The 16,714-nt window shown below is 32.5% G+C and overlaps 1 protein-coding gene and 1 long non-coding RNA gene across 2 annotated transcripts in view; both read left to right on the forward strand.

Annotated features, from left to right (window-relative positions):
• Window positions 1-1,413: 1,413 nt before the first annotated feature.
• On the forward strand, window positions 1,414-5,843 carry LOC106717675. The gene is made up of 3 exons (XR_001357347.2): window positions 1,414-1,567; window positions 4,695-4,946; window positions 5,487-5,843. It is a non-coding gene; the product is annotated as an uncharacterized LOC106717675 (long non-coding RNA).
• An 8,052-nt stretch (window positions 5,844-13,895) lies between these two features.
• The window catches only part of LOC106709749, a 66,732-nt gene continuing 63,913 nt past the window's right edge, over window positions 13,896-16,714 (forward strand). Inside the window, exon 1 of the mRNA XM_045680029.1 lies at window positions 13,896-14,076. Coding sequence (XP_045535985.1) covers window positions 13,911-14,076 — 166 coding nt within the window. The 5' untranslated portion in view covers window positions 13,896-13,910. The remainder of the gene's footprint in view (window positions 14,077-16,714) is intronic.

Genomic DNA, 16,714 nt, shown 5'->3' on the forward strand with positions numbered 1-16,714 from the left:
GCAGGCGGCCGGCCGTAAAAAATTAAGCCAAAACTTTAAGGTTTATAAAACCTTGTGGCCGACCCCACGTGAGTGGGAAAAGGCCAGAGAGATGATGATGTGAGTATCTTGTAAATTCCTTTTTCCTCGACACCTTCCGATCAACGCCTTATCAGATAAATTCATACTCTTGGTACATTTATATGAAAAAGGGACACTAAAGGACTACCTTGGTAGCGAATTTATTATTTAGACTTTGAGTGCGGTAGTAAGACAATCAAATAAAAGCCATTCAGGGACGTGGATAACAAACAAGGTTTTTGTATTTTTTAGCGTTATTGTATGAATAACAATACGGAAATTCATTATCAAAAAGACAATGTAATTAAAATTCAGTCACATTTCTTCATGACCTTGATTATTTTGTTGTCTGAAACAAAGATTTACTTAGTTGTAGTAAGTAACTTTGTTGTATTATTTTTTAAACAGTGTTGTTATTTTACTATTACAACAATAAAACAATAATTTTAGCTCATGTAGGAACACAACAATCGTTTGTAGTATAGATCCGAAAAAAAATGTCAATTGCTTTAATCAGAGAAAGAACAAAAATAAGACAGTCGCCCTTTATTATAATTAAAATTATAGTTTAGGGTTTGCTATAGGGTTCCAGTTTATTGATACATCTCTTAGTTTACGAACTAGAATCAATATCCAATTATTAAAAACTTTACGGAAAGAATATGTTAATTCGTTCAATGCCCAAAACATTTCTATGTACACTGAATCTACCATTGTACTATAGCTTAGGGTTTTTGATTACTAGTGCGATTTGATTTTCAAAGTATAACATTTTTTTATAAAAAATGGGTCAAGATCGACTATTGGATTAGACCCTGTCTATTGTATGTTATATATAAAATGTGTGACACATTGTCAGAGCAAAAGCCTTGTTCATGTGAATCACTGAGGAATACGGTTTTTAATTTTACTCACAACACCTACTTCTAAATAAAATACATCGTGAATGTTTAGATGGATGGATGGATGTTTGTTTGAACTATCTCCAGGAAGGCTTAAAGGATTTTGATGAAATTTGTCACAGATGTAGAACATAGTCTGAAAAAACATATATGCTACTTATTAAGTTTTTTTTAATTCCTCGCCTACGGAGTCGCGAGTGACAGCTAGTTTCAGATAAAATACATTTATTCAAAAAAAACTTTTAAAAATAAAAATAAGAAATTAACAAGTGATAAGTGATTTTAAAATCCCGTGAATAAAACGCGAGACAAAAGGTGAAATGTGATGTTGGTTTTGGAGGAAAAATCCGTCGCAATAGAATTAATTATTATATCGTCGACGTAGCTATGGATATCTAAACACGTTACCGGCCAGTTCCGATGTGGTACATAAATGCAAGCGTCGTCCAGCCGGCGGCAGTTTCATATCGGCGCGTGCACAAATCGGCCGCTAAATTCTGATTATTTTCGGAGTGTTGTTTTTGAAATTTTTTCTATTGAAATTATTGGGTGTCAATGACAAAATCGAAGAGAAAATTTGCGATCACGGACAAATTTTTACCCAGGTTAGTTGAACTTTTTATACAGTTAAATATCATGTGATAAGTTTGTGGTTGTCAGACCAGTTTTCACTAAAGCACATTGCACTTTTAGATATAGCTCCTTTGTTTATCGATAGTTCATATGTAATAAGTATTTTAAATAGACTTTATCTTAATAAAATGTTAAGACGGATGGATGGATGTTTGTTAGAAGGAATCTCCAGAACAGCTGCATGAATCTCTCTGAAATTTGGCATAGATGTAGAATATAATCATATTTAAGTTACATAATTAAGTTTTATTTAATGCTGTGCAGACGAAGTCGCGGGCGACAGCTAGTATACTAGTAGTTTTATCTAAATCACACTTTAATAATAAATACTAATAAAATGCTAAGAAACTTAATCCGTTGAATGGTGCACATATCAAAAAGCTTCTTAAATCCTTAGGAGAACAAATAACAAGAGATTGAGATTTAATAATATAGATCTCTAATGAGGGATTGATTAAGATGGATGGTTAAGTTGACAAGAACAAGAAGGATATGACGAATAAAATGCCGGCAAATAAATCTATCTGGAGGACGAAAACTGGTGCACTTACCCTACGTGACTATAGTGAGATGATGAGATTGAATCTCTAATGATATTTTAAGTTCTTATTTATCCACCGGACCTAAATAGTAAAAGTCTGGGCACTTTTAACAGCAGAAATACGCATAAACTGTAATTTATGAAAACAAGTGAAAGAGCGAGAGAGAACCCTGAAGATGAGATGAACAAAATCAAATAAAAGTGGATCCACCTTAATCTTGATTAATAATCCCGCGAAATCTGAATGAAATTGGGGACATGATAACATTTTTTATAGAAAGAGTATGGACCTTTTTCAGATGAGAGACTTTCTTCCTCTCCACCTCCAGGAGATTCCTCTTTTTGAGAGAGGAGGAGCTCTCTCATCTCTGGTCGCCCTAAGAAAACACAGACGTTTTAGTAGTAGTCTTTATTGTCCAAATAGCTACGTTTACAATGTCATCTTTTTTTGTTCAACTCGGCTTTGCATCTGATATAGAATTTCCGGTGTTCATTAAACTAAAATGCTAAAAAAAATATGCCAAAATTATTATTGGCCATCTTACGGTCTCTGAAATAACAAAGCTGGTAATTGTGTACACAAATACCCCACGGTTATAGTAATTGTAAGAAGTTCCTAAAAAGTATTACTTAATTTTTTGACTTTCCGTAGCTGTTAAAATTGATGAATGAATTTCAATGTTTTAGTTTCTAGGAAATAACGAATTTTATCAGTCGTTAACTTAATTTGGGATAATAAATGTGAAAGAAGTAACAAATTATACTTATCCCTGCATCTCTAGAAAGTGTTCTGTCGCTGAGGCAATAACAGTTTCGTAACATATAAAAAACAAAAACAAGTAATTCGTATTTGTTTTTTAACAGAGCAAACAGTCTTGATCGATCTTACATAATATTTTTTTTATTAATTAATTGCAGTCTTTTAAATGCGAAGGTTCTTCACTATAATAAAATCTCAAATAAAAGGTAATCAGAAAAATGACAATTAACGTTAAACCATCCACGTAAGAAATGTTAGTCGAAGAAGATGTGAACAGAAATGTGTTGCAAATAATTCCCAATGTAAATTGCCAATTTTCCAAAGACCAAAAAACAAAAGAGGTGTTATGAAAGCAGGTCACTAGAATCCTTTAAAATTAAACTCGGGAAAGTTTTAAAATAAGGTGGATAAGTTAAAATACTTGGGAATAACTTCACGTTACTCGATCAACTGTAGAAGTGGTGTAAGATGAGAGAAGCAATCCATAATTGAGTGAGACATTGAATTCTTTCTTTGAACTAAAAGTTTTTACTTGGGTACTTTCGTACTTAAAAACTGTCCACGTATGTACAAAAGTTCTCAACGTTCGCTTAGGAGATGAAGTTTCGTTCGCGGATAGTGACGTAGATGTTGGTAATGGAACTGGTTATTGAATATTAACAACGGAATATGTTAAAATTGTTTTCTAGGTGAACTGGAGTGACGGCGGACACGCGACTTGCGCGTGGCCGCCGACCGGTCAACGAGGTTAAAATAATCAACTAACAAGTGACAGTCACTGAACTTTAAGAAAAATTCACGAGAAAGAGTATTTTAGAGATAATGCTTGAGAACTTGGGATTAAAATGTGCTTGTAAAATATAACTCTGATAGAGATTGGTACCTAAGCTTTTAACAAATAAAACATAAACAATACCTATTACGAACGCATACTAAATAAATCTATAAAGATATAAAGGGAAAGGGAACAAAACATAACTGTGCCCGTAATCCAGAGTGGTAGGCAGAATGATAAGAAAGGAAAAGGGAACATTTTTGTATAACCATACAACGGATAGATAAGTAGTGTACAAAAGATAACTAGTTAATCTTATGACTAAATCTACGACAGTATCAGCAAATCTATGTAAAATTCACCCGCGTGATGATACCAAATAGAGAAGAGAATAGATAAATAGAGTAGTTATATAGTCAACTTAGATATATTATCGTTGACGACAATTGAGTCCTTTACTAAAGTATTCATATACATTTCCCACAATGATGCCATATTTATTTGCTATTGCATCATGTCGTCCATCCAGTTCTTGACGAGATTATAGGACTTTATTATGCTAATTTATGCATTTTATTTACTGATCCTGTTTATTATACAGTAGTGTTATAACAATATATTATTAATACTAACTCTTTGAATTCATTTGTTTAATTAGATTGAAAACCTAAGACTGATGTTTCTCTTGTTTCACCACTACTGTACTAGTAGATTAATTCTTGGGTTTTTTCATAGTTCAGTTTTTTAAATCATTATAATTTTCGTCCTTAATCTATATATACTGTTTGGTTTTCAACAGTTGTGTTTTTTATCGTCCTTAGAAATAGTTATTTGTCCTCAGCAGCAACACACTATCCAATCAATATCAAAAATGAATAAGGAACAAAGATTTGCACCCGATTCAATGTTGTGTCTGCCTCAAAATATAAATACGGGTGTGCCTAAAATGTATACGACCTCCTTTGTCGTCGTCAGTTTATGTTTTTTATTGCTTTATTCATTTGTTTTTAATTTAAATTCCAGGCTCGCTAAAAACCTGTGCACAAGAAAAGGCAGTCGTCGAGCGAACACCGGTAACCGTCTGGAACACGCGGTGCTTACTCACATTCAGCACGTGCCGTAGACAGTCAGCTATCGCCACATCACCTCTCATCTCCATCGGCTCGTACTGACTCAGTGAAGACCACCAGCAGCAATGGCCCGCGGTGACGACCTTAAGACCGCTTCTAGAGCTAATCAAGCGTGCAAACAATTCGACGTCGCCGCTCCTTTCAAGTAATTTAGAAAATATTATATACGTAACTTAGTGCAAAAGAGAACAACTTGCTTTGAAGTAAAAACACAAAAAATGACTTCTAAAAGAATAATACAAAGCATCTTGTTAAACTTGTAACTTGCCTAAGAAAAAGAAATGAGAAAAACACTTCCACAATAATACTTACATGTAATTTGACATTACAATAATTTTAATAATTTAATCTATATATATAAAAGAAAGTCGTGTTAGTTACACTATTTATAACTCAAGATCGGTCGAACGGATTTAGCTGAAAATTGATGGGGACGTAGCTTAGAACCAGGAAACGAACATAGGATAATTTTTACCCCGTTTTATATTTTTTATTCCGCGCGGACGGAGTCGCGGGTAAAAGCTATTTTATAATAATTTAGTTGCTTAAATAGAAAGCGAAAATGTTTCTTCACTTCAAGTATCTATTGGCTTTCTTTTTTTTTTGTTTCATTGACGATGTCAATAAAAAAATAATATTATAAATAAATGTAATTTATTTTACTGTTAACATTCACGTGTTACAGGAAACCAATGGCAAATCCACCAGCCAGCAAGCAGGAAGAAAAGAAGAAGGACTACGGCGCTTGGGGTCCCATCTTTAAGGACAAGAAGAACTTTACCGAGATGCATCTCTGCTGAACTGATGAGCTACGAGCCAGATCATCTACAATCATCATCAGTCATTATCACCACAAGAATCGCAATGTAGTGCTTAAAGCTGCTACCAAAAAAATTGTTCTAAAACCAATAAACGCAATGTAATGTCGACCTATTCTTTGTGGTGTAGCTTCTCTCTTGTCTATAACGGTTTAGGGTTTTTTTCTGCATACTAACAAGAACATGTATATTCATTGTAACAGATTAAATATCATCACCATCCGAAGAGGATTTTTTGTTATGGACTCAAATGTTGATGAGTTGGGTGGTCCTTATCTCGTACTCGTTATTGTCTTTTTTTATTACATTAAAAATTAATTTATTGTACAAAGATAAATTGGCTAACGTATATTAATAAAAATAATTAGATTTTTTATTCCCTTTCGTTAAATTTTCCAAATTTTATTTGAAAAGCTTTATAGAAATCTAAAATTATTACAAATTTCGATAAGGATTAAAAGATTGTACGGAATGACCTTTTATTTGGACACAGATTTCGAAGAAATTGGTTGGAAAATAATTTATATCTTACACAATTTTTTTACAATTTGTATTTCTAAAAGTAGTCGGAAATTCGTTGGATGCAGAAGACGAAGAACCGCTTACTATGGAAGGCATTGGGAAAGGCCTATGTCTGAACTCCTGATAGGATGGCTGGATGAATAAAGATATAGCGAAATATCCATATTTAATGGTAATGGGTGAAAAATACAAATGTTTTAACAATATTTACAACCAACGCATATCAGGCAATAAATGGAATCAACGAGCGTGTGACGAAATTTATGGTCGAAAATGTCACTGGTGTTAAAAATCACAAAACATAGTTGTTCTTTGATTAAAACTTTTAAGTTTCGTTTTTTTAAAAAAAAAAAGAAACATTTATGGTATTTAATTTTAATTTTATTTTTATGAGTCGTTGTAATAGTGCAAATAAAAAATCAACCATTTACAATACGAAAAATTGGTTCAATTTCAAACGGTACACAATTATTAAATCAATGTTACCTGAATATTTAAATTGGTTAGGCAAAGAAGACTTTCATTTCAAACACCTGTGTTCTTAATATGAGATAGTGTAAAAATCAAATAATCTTTTAACATACAAGATAGCAAACTGAAAACCTTTTAGACAAAGTTTTGCCTTTTAAAACTTTAATTAATATTGGGAAAGTTAAATTAAATTAATGATGTCAAGTGGTCATTACAAATGGAAACTACATTTGAATCATTGATTAATTTTATTAGAATAAAAGATAAAAGATGGCCTGTATGTGTGTAAGCAATTTAGTAAAGAGTAAATTGAATAGCATTCCGACATTCCTAGGTCAGAAAAATTCTATATATTTTTTAAAGAAACAAATCTTACAATATAAAAAAAACAATTTCAAACAAAATGCACACAAAAGTAACATAAAATAACAATTTCAAACAAAATGCACTAAAAAGAAACAAAATAATGTCATGAAAACTCTCTAAACTCTAGTAGTTAGTAGTAGGGGCTCAGTTTTCCGCAACTCCACGACAAGCGCGTATTTTGCGTGTCTCTAAACTCTAAAGGAAGTTCTCTTCTTTCTTGTAACATGTCTATATTGTATAATTATTGCTATTTCGCAGTCGGTGTCGGCCGAAGTAAATAGACATTTTATATTTGAGATGTATTAGACATACTTACGTTTATGTCCCTACTTAGTCCCTGCGTCGTGTATTGAATTGATAACCTCCTTCTTTTTGAAGTCGGCTAAAAATAATACTTTATTCATTAATTCATATCCATGTTCCTCTACTATGTTTTGAAACCAACCTCATTAAAAAGATTTTTGCTCTCGAAAAATTAATGAACTGTTTCATAAGTTTTCCCTTTCTCCCCTCTCTTTTCAACACCAACCCTCTAAATGTTTGTTTCTCATTGCGTGAAATCCTGCGTCGTGTATTGAATAATTGAGAGGGACTGAATAATTTTGCGTATTAACTAGGTACCTATTATATTTAGTTTTTTGATTATATTGATTGTTCTAGGTGTTTTCAAAACAGCAGAAACACAACACAATGGATTAAATAATCGTTTCTGCGTTTTTCTTTGTGTGACTTGACATAACAACAAACAGTTTCCGTATTGAATTTTTAGAAAACTTGTAGGTATTTTAAAAATAATTTTAACTAGTATTAAAAAGAAATAAAAGTGTAGTATAACCAAAAATCGCGTACGTAAATAATTAATAACTGGCTGAAAAGAAAAAACACGAGAAACACTGGATATAAAAAGAAAACATTCTTGAAAGGCGTTTTCCCGCGCTTCAGTTCACGGCCGCAAGCAAACACCGTCATTCATTCTTCATGTGTTTCTGAGAATGGCGCACTTCTCTGCAAATCTTATTCAAAATACAGTTATTTCCGGTCTCAAAGGTCAAGTAATACAAACTTTTCGAAGGGATATGTTATGACCTTATTAGCCAAATGTTATAACACAAGCTGTAGTCCGTGATTCCGTCCGCGCGGAATGGAAAAAAAAAAACTTAATTAGTAGCCTATGTGTTCTTCCAGACTATGTTCTACTTCTATGCCAAATTTCATCATGATCCGTTGACCCGTTCCAGAGATACCTTCAAATACTTTCAAAAAAACATCCATCTATCCATCTAAACATTCGCATTTATAACATTAGTAAGATTTAGACAGGCTTCTTTATTACTGAGATTTTTAGGAAATGTTAATTTAGTTTTTAGCCATAAAATATTTATCAATTTATTTTACATTAAAAGTCGATTATCTCTTTTTCTTCAAATAATGTTTGTTAAATTGCTGTCGGCTCCCGAGGCACGAAGAAAATACATTTTCAAACTTTCTTGTCAACAGAAATTCTATTTAATGTAAAATATTGTAGCGTGTACTTATTATTTCTGATATGGACGGATTGTTTGAAAGAAGATATGCGTAAGAAGGGAGTGAAATCAGTATGACGACAATATAATAGACATATATGGAGGAGTAGCACATATTGTGCCGATCCTATGGACAAGGGTAAGTTTACGATGTACATATACATTGTATACGAGTCAATTACTTTGTAATGAAAGGATGCCACATGTAATGTATCTATTTTTGGACATGCTCGAGTACAGAACGGAGAGTTTACGAAGAATGTCCAGGAAAAATTCTGCAACTTACTTGATTTAATACTTGAATGTGACATTAAAGCCGCTAAAAAATAATAATTTCAACCATTGAAAATATCACCTATAATCGCTGCCATGTTTTAATTAATTCAAAGAAGTATAATTACTAAAATTCTAGCAATGTACAAATTGTTTACCTAAAATTACATCACAATGCGAACCCAGTTAAGCTCATCTGCCTCCTGCATTATCGTTTTGTTCCCGCCATCATCGCGCGACCGCCATCTTGATTCCCTCTCAGTTCACAGATTATCCCTAGTTACTCTGCTCATACAATGTCTAAAAACCTTTTTTTATGCAGTTGCTGTTGTAATGATGTTTAATAATTTAATTTACTTTTTATGATTCTAATACTCGTACTTATTTACATTAATCATATTTTTCATCCATTAGTTATTGTTAGAATTTTAACGTGGTCTTGTAAAATATTGTTTCACTAGATGTCGCCCATGACTCTGTGCGAGCGGTATCAAAAAAAAATTATAAGTAGCCTATGTGTTCTTCCAGACTACGTTCTACAATCGTGCCAAATTTCATCAAGATCCGTTGAGCTGTTCTGGAGACCTTCAAACAAACATTCATCCATCTAAACATTCCCATTTATAATTATAATATTAGTAATATTAAAAACAAATATTTTACATAATAGCTTATGTATTCTTATATTTTGAACACATTATAATCTTATTAAACCTGTGGTTTAATTCAACATCAAAACATATTATTATGATCTTACTTTGTATGCATTGCATCGCATTCAAGATGCGAAGAAGACGAGAACATAACTCGTGTATATGATTAGTTTTAGTTCTTGCATAATATGTTGGACATTATACGTTTATTATATTGTGATTAGGGTTATAGTGTTTCAAATCGATAGAGGATTATCTTCAACAGTTCAGTGTTTAGGAACTTTTGTGAAAGTGGTTAAAATCTGCAGTGCGTTAAAAAGTTTAAACTGGATTTGACTGAATGGATGTTATGGTGCCTGGCACGGCTGGATTGAACTCTATTTAAACTAACTAATGACGTAATTGCAGTATTACGGTGTTGTAGCCGTAATTCAAGCATTGTAGTCTCTGTAATTAATTGAAGGGGCTTTGCAATTTTACTAATTTGGATGGATGTTTGTTTGAAGGTATCTCCGGAACGGTCCAACGGATCTTATTAAACCTTATTTGGCATAGATGTAGAACATAGTCTGAAAGAACACATAGGCTACTAATTAAGTATTTTTTAATTGCACGCGGATCCTGCCACGTGGTTCCTTTAAAATCAATTTATTATTTGTTAAGTTTTGTATTACAAAAATATAAAGTTACTGTGGCAAGTGTGACCAATTTAATCATAACTTTTGCGAAGCTGGAAGTGCAGTTTATAAACTTTAAAGTCGCGATGTTTCTCACCAAGGCAACTCTGCGGTAATGTAGTAATGGATTAACTTTAAATGCATTATTGTACTTTGATTGTGTTTGTAACAGACATAGATAGTACTAGTTTCCAGGCTAGAATTATCGCTAAAATTAGTTACTATATTATCAGGATTTTTAGGCTATTTTTAGATGTATTTTGGCAACAATTGGCTAGCTACTGAATGTTCTTCTGGATTTTTATTGCAGAAACATATAAAATGTTATCTTCGTTAAGAATACAAGAGATGCCAACATGTTTGTTACTGTATGAACGTTCCGCAATAGATATCTACACTTACTGTAATGTTCAGTTGTTACAATAGATTGGGTCTACTAACGTGAGAGTAGAGTTCTTTTTTATAACAATACCTGTTTAAATCTGATTCATAATTTAATTCCAAACTCGACGTAGAAGAGTACGTGTGCGCGAAGCGAATAATGGAGGTAGTTCCATAGGATCACGTTTAAAGAAATAAATAAAGAATGCATAAAGATTGGTAACATTGCACCTCACGTAAACTGAACATGAATAAAATATGTATCCTCAGTTTTATTTCATAATTCTAAATTGTTTCCTTTATTTAACGATGCGATGGTCTCTTAAAAATACTTCTGCTGTTTAATGTTTGAAAAAGTACCTTTAATTCACAATGAAATTCTAAATTGAGGAAGTGAATATAAAATTTTATAATGAAAGAATCGACAAAGTCGGTCCATAAGAACTGTAGTTACGTCGTAATACATATAGAAATATAAAGACAAATTGACAAACCCTACCTTTAAAAATTAAGACTTAGTAAATAAAAAAAGCTATACCTCTTGTCAGTTGGGTAATAAAGTGACAGTGGTAATAATAATAAATTCAAATCTTAAACTGTTAATAATTTAAACACGAATTGCCGCGATAATTATTTTTCTTTACATTCGTGAGTATAAACATTGAGAATGAATCTGGATCTAGAATTTGAAAAGGTTCTTTTCATTGCATAAGTCTTGTAACAAACTGCACTGCAGAAGAGATACGTTGAGTGCATGCAGTGAAAATAAAATGCAGATAAATAGAAGTTTCTATATTTAAAATACGTGAAAATATATACATAGTTAGAAACTTGTAACTTGTCTTATGTTAATAATACTGAGCCCTAAAAAGCTATAATTGGCTTCGATTCGATAAGAGGTCGTGCATTATTCACGTGATGTTTTAGGAAATTTTTGATCCCCACCGCTGTGATAAAATTTGGTGAGGTTTTAAGCAACCCTCTTTCCCTTTATCTATACAGATAAAGGGCGTCGCTTTTTGTACAAAGTAATATTTACATTTTATTAAATATTATTAATTTATTCATTAAATTTACGTCAACAGTCAGAAAATAAATACACGTGATAACCTATTTATGTCCTTCCCCCTCTTCCCCGTCATGTTTGGTGATTTTTTTCGGAACCCCTTCCCCCAGACGAACCTCACATGATTAATAGACTGTCCCTAAGTGGCAGAAATCAACTTTACTTATATCCTATTGTGCTCAGTTAAGGACTCTGGTTGCGGTAGTAAATGTCAGTCTTTTCAAAGAACTAGGAGATATTTTATATTGTTAAACCAACATAAAATTAATTCTGATCGACAAAGAGCGTAAAAATAAATAAGACTTTATATTGTTGATTATGGACAATTTTAAGTAAATTATTACTAGTTTTACATAAAGGTAATTAGTTATTCTCACTTTCAAGTCAAATATAGTTTAACACAAAAATCTTTATTCTTAAAGATACGACAGTATAGCATTCGAAAATCTCAATATTAATCTCTCTTAATTGTTTCATCAGCTATTTAATAATTAATATCCATTATAGTTTTCACTGCAATGCGGTAAGCTCGTACAATGGATTTTTTTATTGTATTCCTGTGGGACAATAGGGGATTCCATTTAACTGAACATTTCAAAGTCCCCGTTTACATTTAATTGCTACAAATGCCGTGGTTAAAGTCGACTTTATATTTGTGCATTTAAATTTTATTGTCATTGATAATGAGCCTATTAAATATATACGCCGATGATGTTAAAGGTTGAACAGAATTTTCTGATTTTCAGTAACATCATAGCAGACAAATTGTACTTACTACAAACTTTGAAACTTTGATATAGCCACATTTCTATGTTTACTTGTTAAGTTTTTCACTTCCCGCGCAATTCTTTATTCTATTTTTCACGTAACTTTTTTATTGTTACAACTTAATGTGGGACATTCTTGGTGGCCAGTACTATTTGTCTATACAAAAAACTCCTTACTTACCGAGAAGGTCAGATATGTCAAAATTTACAATAATAATTTATTATCTGTCGATGCGTTTATTGCATGTAGTTGTGATAGTTGCAATGGAAGTGTATATGTAATTTGTTTACGTCATGCAATAATTTATCTGGCGCGGCTTAGGACTCGCGTGTTGCGATGACATGTGTCGAGTTAACGATTTAATTTGGGCTACCCTGTCCTGTCATCTCTGTTACATCCAGCTTATTATACTACACGTTTATGATTACACTTTTAACCTTATTAAGGCTGACAGATATGTATCTCTTTTAATATGTAAGCATATATGTATACTATAAAAGGTAATCAAAATTAATCAAACTGTAATTGTTACCAAGGGTTTTCATTACTTGTTTTTTTTTTCAAATCAGAGTGGACTTGTTTTCGTACATGTGCGGCGGCAAGCGGAAGCTTACTGCGTGCACAGATTAGAAAATATTCAAATTTTTAACGTCTTATAAGTGAAAACCCTAATAGTAAATATATTCCTTGCTAACTTATTCAAATATTTCTCTTTAGTACTGTGTCTTTGTTAATGAGTCTCGAAATCGTCGTATATCACAAAGCAAAACTTTAAAAGCTTTTGCTTTTTGTACGAGTATTTCTTTTATAAAGTACAAATGCTTTAAAACAATTCATTTAATGGACGTATACAATTATAACAACAGTTTAACGAACATGAAATTTGAGGAAATCTTTGACAATATACTAAATTCCAGTAAAATGCGTAAATAGATAAATTATTTAGTTCCAAATAAGACAAACAGAATAATCATTTAAGGATGCCTTTAAAACTTCAAGTCTTTTCGAAGGAATCGAATCCAAACCTATGAGTCTCATAGCTTAGTTGCGCTGCAGTGGCTTTGTATAAAGGTTTTGAAGAATTGTAACACTCATTATGAAAAAATATAATTTTTAAAGAACCATAAATAACTCAGAAAATACTTACAATTAAAGAATATTTCAGATTTCGTGACAAAATGTTTTTAATTATGCCAAAGAAAAACTTTTAATGGTTTCTTTATTCGTCAAGATAAACTTTAAAATTTTTATAACATCAAGTAACGCGAAGCTTTATTGTATTTGAGAGAGTATTTACTTACTTTTTACATTGCATTTCTGTATAATTTAATTACCAAGGTAATATGCCAGGTGTACAAAAATCTACACATAACGCGTAAAAAAATTTGTTTTTTAACAGCATCACCCGCAGCTTCTTTTGTTTTTCTTTCTTCATGAAATATCAAAGACGTCTCTTCCTTCGGTGAAATTAGATTTTCATATTATTGTGTTATATACCAGAGTTGTAGCGTGTTAGTGGTAGGCGTAAGTCGGAGCGGGTTCGGTGCGCCGCGGTTCGAGTCGCGGCACGGCGGCCGGCGGCAGTTGCCGCATGGCCGAGCGGGGCAAGCACCGCGTCGCGCCCGCGCCGGCGCTCGCCCGCAAGCAGTACGCGTACGTGCCCTGTCCACGCTCCGAGGAGGTTGGCTCGGACTTCGCCCTACACCTACTCAAAACACACCGACGAGACGAACCAACGCCGGATAAATCACCACCCGGTAAGTGATGTGACAGCTGTCAACTATTTGGCGGGAAATTCTGTTTTTTTTTTTTTTTAATTATGTTAATGGTGTGGTAGTTAACTTCTTGTTAGTGACTTTTGATGTTTCAAATCAGTTATTTGTTTTATTCTATTAGATAACACTTAAAATTAATTAAATACTTTTAATCTCCATACATATTGATTTCTTTTTACGGAAATTATTAAAACCTTTTAATAGGTTCTTAAATGAAAGTGTAAACACGAAAACGTGTTTAATGTTTTAGAAATGTCCATTTTAGTTTTAAAAGGGAAGGAAAACCTGTAATTTCAATATTTACAAAATATTTAGAACTTCACCATCGAATATTTATATTTTTATAGAAGTAATTATATAAATAAATAAATGACCGAGGCCGATGCAAACTTCGGAAGTCAACATATTTTTTATGTCGCAGCATCAAGAGCAAAAGTGATAAAAAATAAAACTAACTATTTGCTAATTTTATTTAGACAGCCAGTGTGGTTCAGATTATAGAAATAAATTCGTTACATTTAAAGATAGACTTTCCCGACTGTTTTAATGCTTTTAAAATGTAAAAAAAAATTATACATACAAATGATTTAGAATGTGAAGTCTTTGTTTTTTTTGTGTAATAACTATCATTATAAAATGAAGTCCAAATCTCTAAACTTAGTTAATTAACAAAAAAATTACATCCTTGTTTTATTTAAAAATATTATAATTAAGTGACTAATGAGGTTATAGGAGTTAGGGACAAAAGAATAAAAATACAAACACGATAAGGGTATTGAAATAAATGGCGTGTTAGATTGTTCCGATTACTTAAATGTTCCAATTTTAAAAAAATGTAACCGAAACAAAATAAATTCTCTTTATTATACTGGCGTTAGAAAAGTCGGAATTTAATGTCTATGAATTTTAGTTCAACCTTTTAATGTTGAATTCTACAACGAAATGGAAATGATACAATTTGACATAGAGCAACATATTGACACACTACGACTTAAGACTTAAGCCCTTCGTACACAATGCAAAGTAAATTGACAAAACCAATATTGTATCGTTACGTCGCAAGAGCGCGTACACACAACGTTGAATAGTCGACGCAAATTGTCTCCTCGGTCAATACATGCATAGCGACTATGTCAACTGTATAGATTTCCACCACCATCTTGAAAAACTTTTCTCACGACTTTCTTGACAAATAGATTTCGAGCGATTGACTTAGGCAATGACAGATAGAAATGTCGGCGAAGCGCGTTGTGTACGAACTTTAATGTCATTGTATTATGTGTACGAAGGGCCTAAAACATACAGCATATATGACGCCTTACGCATCACATGTGGCACCGTATTTCCGCATCTATTTATTGTATGACATTTGCTGCGTAAGTCCCAAAATAGTTGTGAATGGATTAAGTGGATCATTGATGATGTATTACAAAACTTTGCGCACAATTAACTTCATTTTTTTTTATTTGACATATGGCTTCGTCTATCTAGTCAATCACGCGGGTTTAATGCTGGTTGGTGGACTTCACTTCTTCGCAGATATGTGTAGGTTGCATCACGATATTTACTTTCACTGTACGAATCTATATATATAAAAGAAAGTCGTGTTAGTTACACTATTTATAACTCAAGAACGGCTGAATCGATTTGACTGAAAATTGGTGGGCAGGTAGCTTAGGACCAGGAAACGGACATAGGATAATTTTTACCCCGTTATCTATTTTTTATTCCGCGCGGACGGAGTCGCGGGTAAAAGCTAGTATCAGTTAAAATGTATATATGAAATTCGAAAATTCAAAACATATTGGCAAATGAGACATTGCGGTATGGATCGAACCAAGATCTGCAGAATAAAAGTCAAACGTTTAACTACTGAACCACTAACTCGCACTGAAATTACACATCATTAATTCCAACAACATACGAGTACAAACATATTCGTACGACTTATGCAAAGACATTTCGCTGGATTACTACAAAAATATTAATTTGTTGCATTTTTCATTCTGTTGATGCATTTTAAAAGCATTGACAAACAAACAATCGGTGAGATTCATACGGGAGAGTACACTGTTTACTTTGTGTTCAACCGATGTACACTTTTTAACTATACAGCGGTTGTTTGTAGTGAAAACATGAGTGTATGAGTAATTTTACCTTTTTAAAAAATTAAGTATTTTATTGTGTATTATTGAGATCGATACATAAATTCAACTAATGATATTTGCTGCTGCAAAACTACCAATTATTCACACTCGCTTTAGAAAAAAAAGCAGCGGAAATCTGTAAGACATTTTTACAGTGTTATTTAACAATTTTATGAACTGTAAGCTTCTGGCACAAGTTAATTGGATGACTAGATAATAATCCTGAAACTAAAAGACTTTTATCCATGATTTCTATTATTAAACTGATTGCCCTATAAATATAAAAATAAGATTTGAAATTAATATAACATGAGATAGAGGTTATAAAATTCTTGCTTGAAACTTACATACGGACAGCAATTTCGCTGCCAAATGAAAACAATCATGATATCGGTTGTTTTTTTTTAAGTTGCTACAGGTGAGATGTGTTTTAATTTAGGTTAGAGAATGTTGCCAGGCACAGGCTGACTGCA

The sequence above is a fragment of the Papilio machaon genome, chromosome 11 (genome assembly GCF_912999745.1).
Source record: "Papilio machaon chromosome 11, ilPapMach1.1, whole genome shotgun sequence".
Taxonomy (NCBI): domain Eukaryota; kingdom Metazoa; phylum Arthropoda; class Insecta; order Lepidoptera; family Papilionidae; genus Papilio; species Papilio machaon.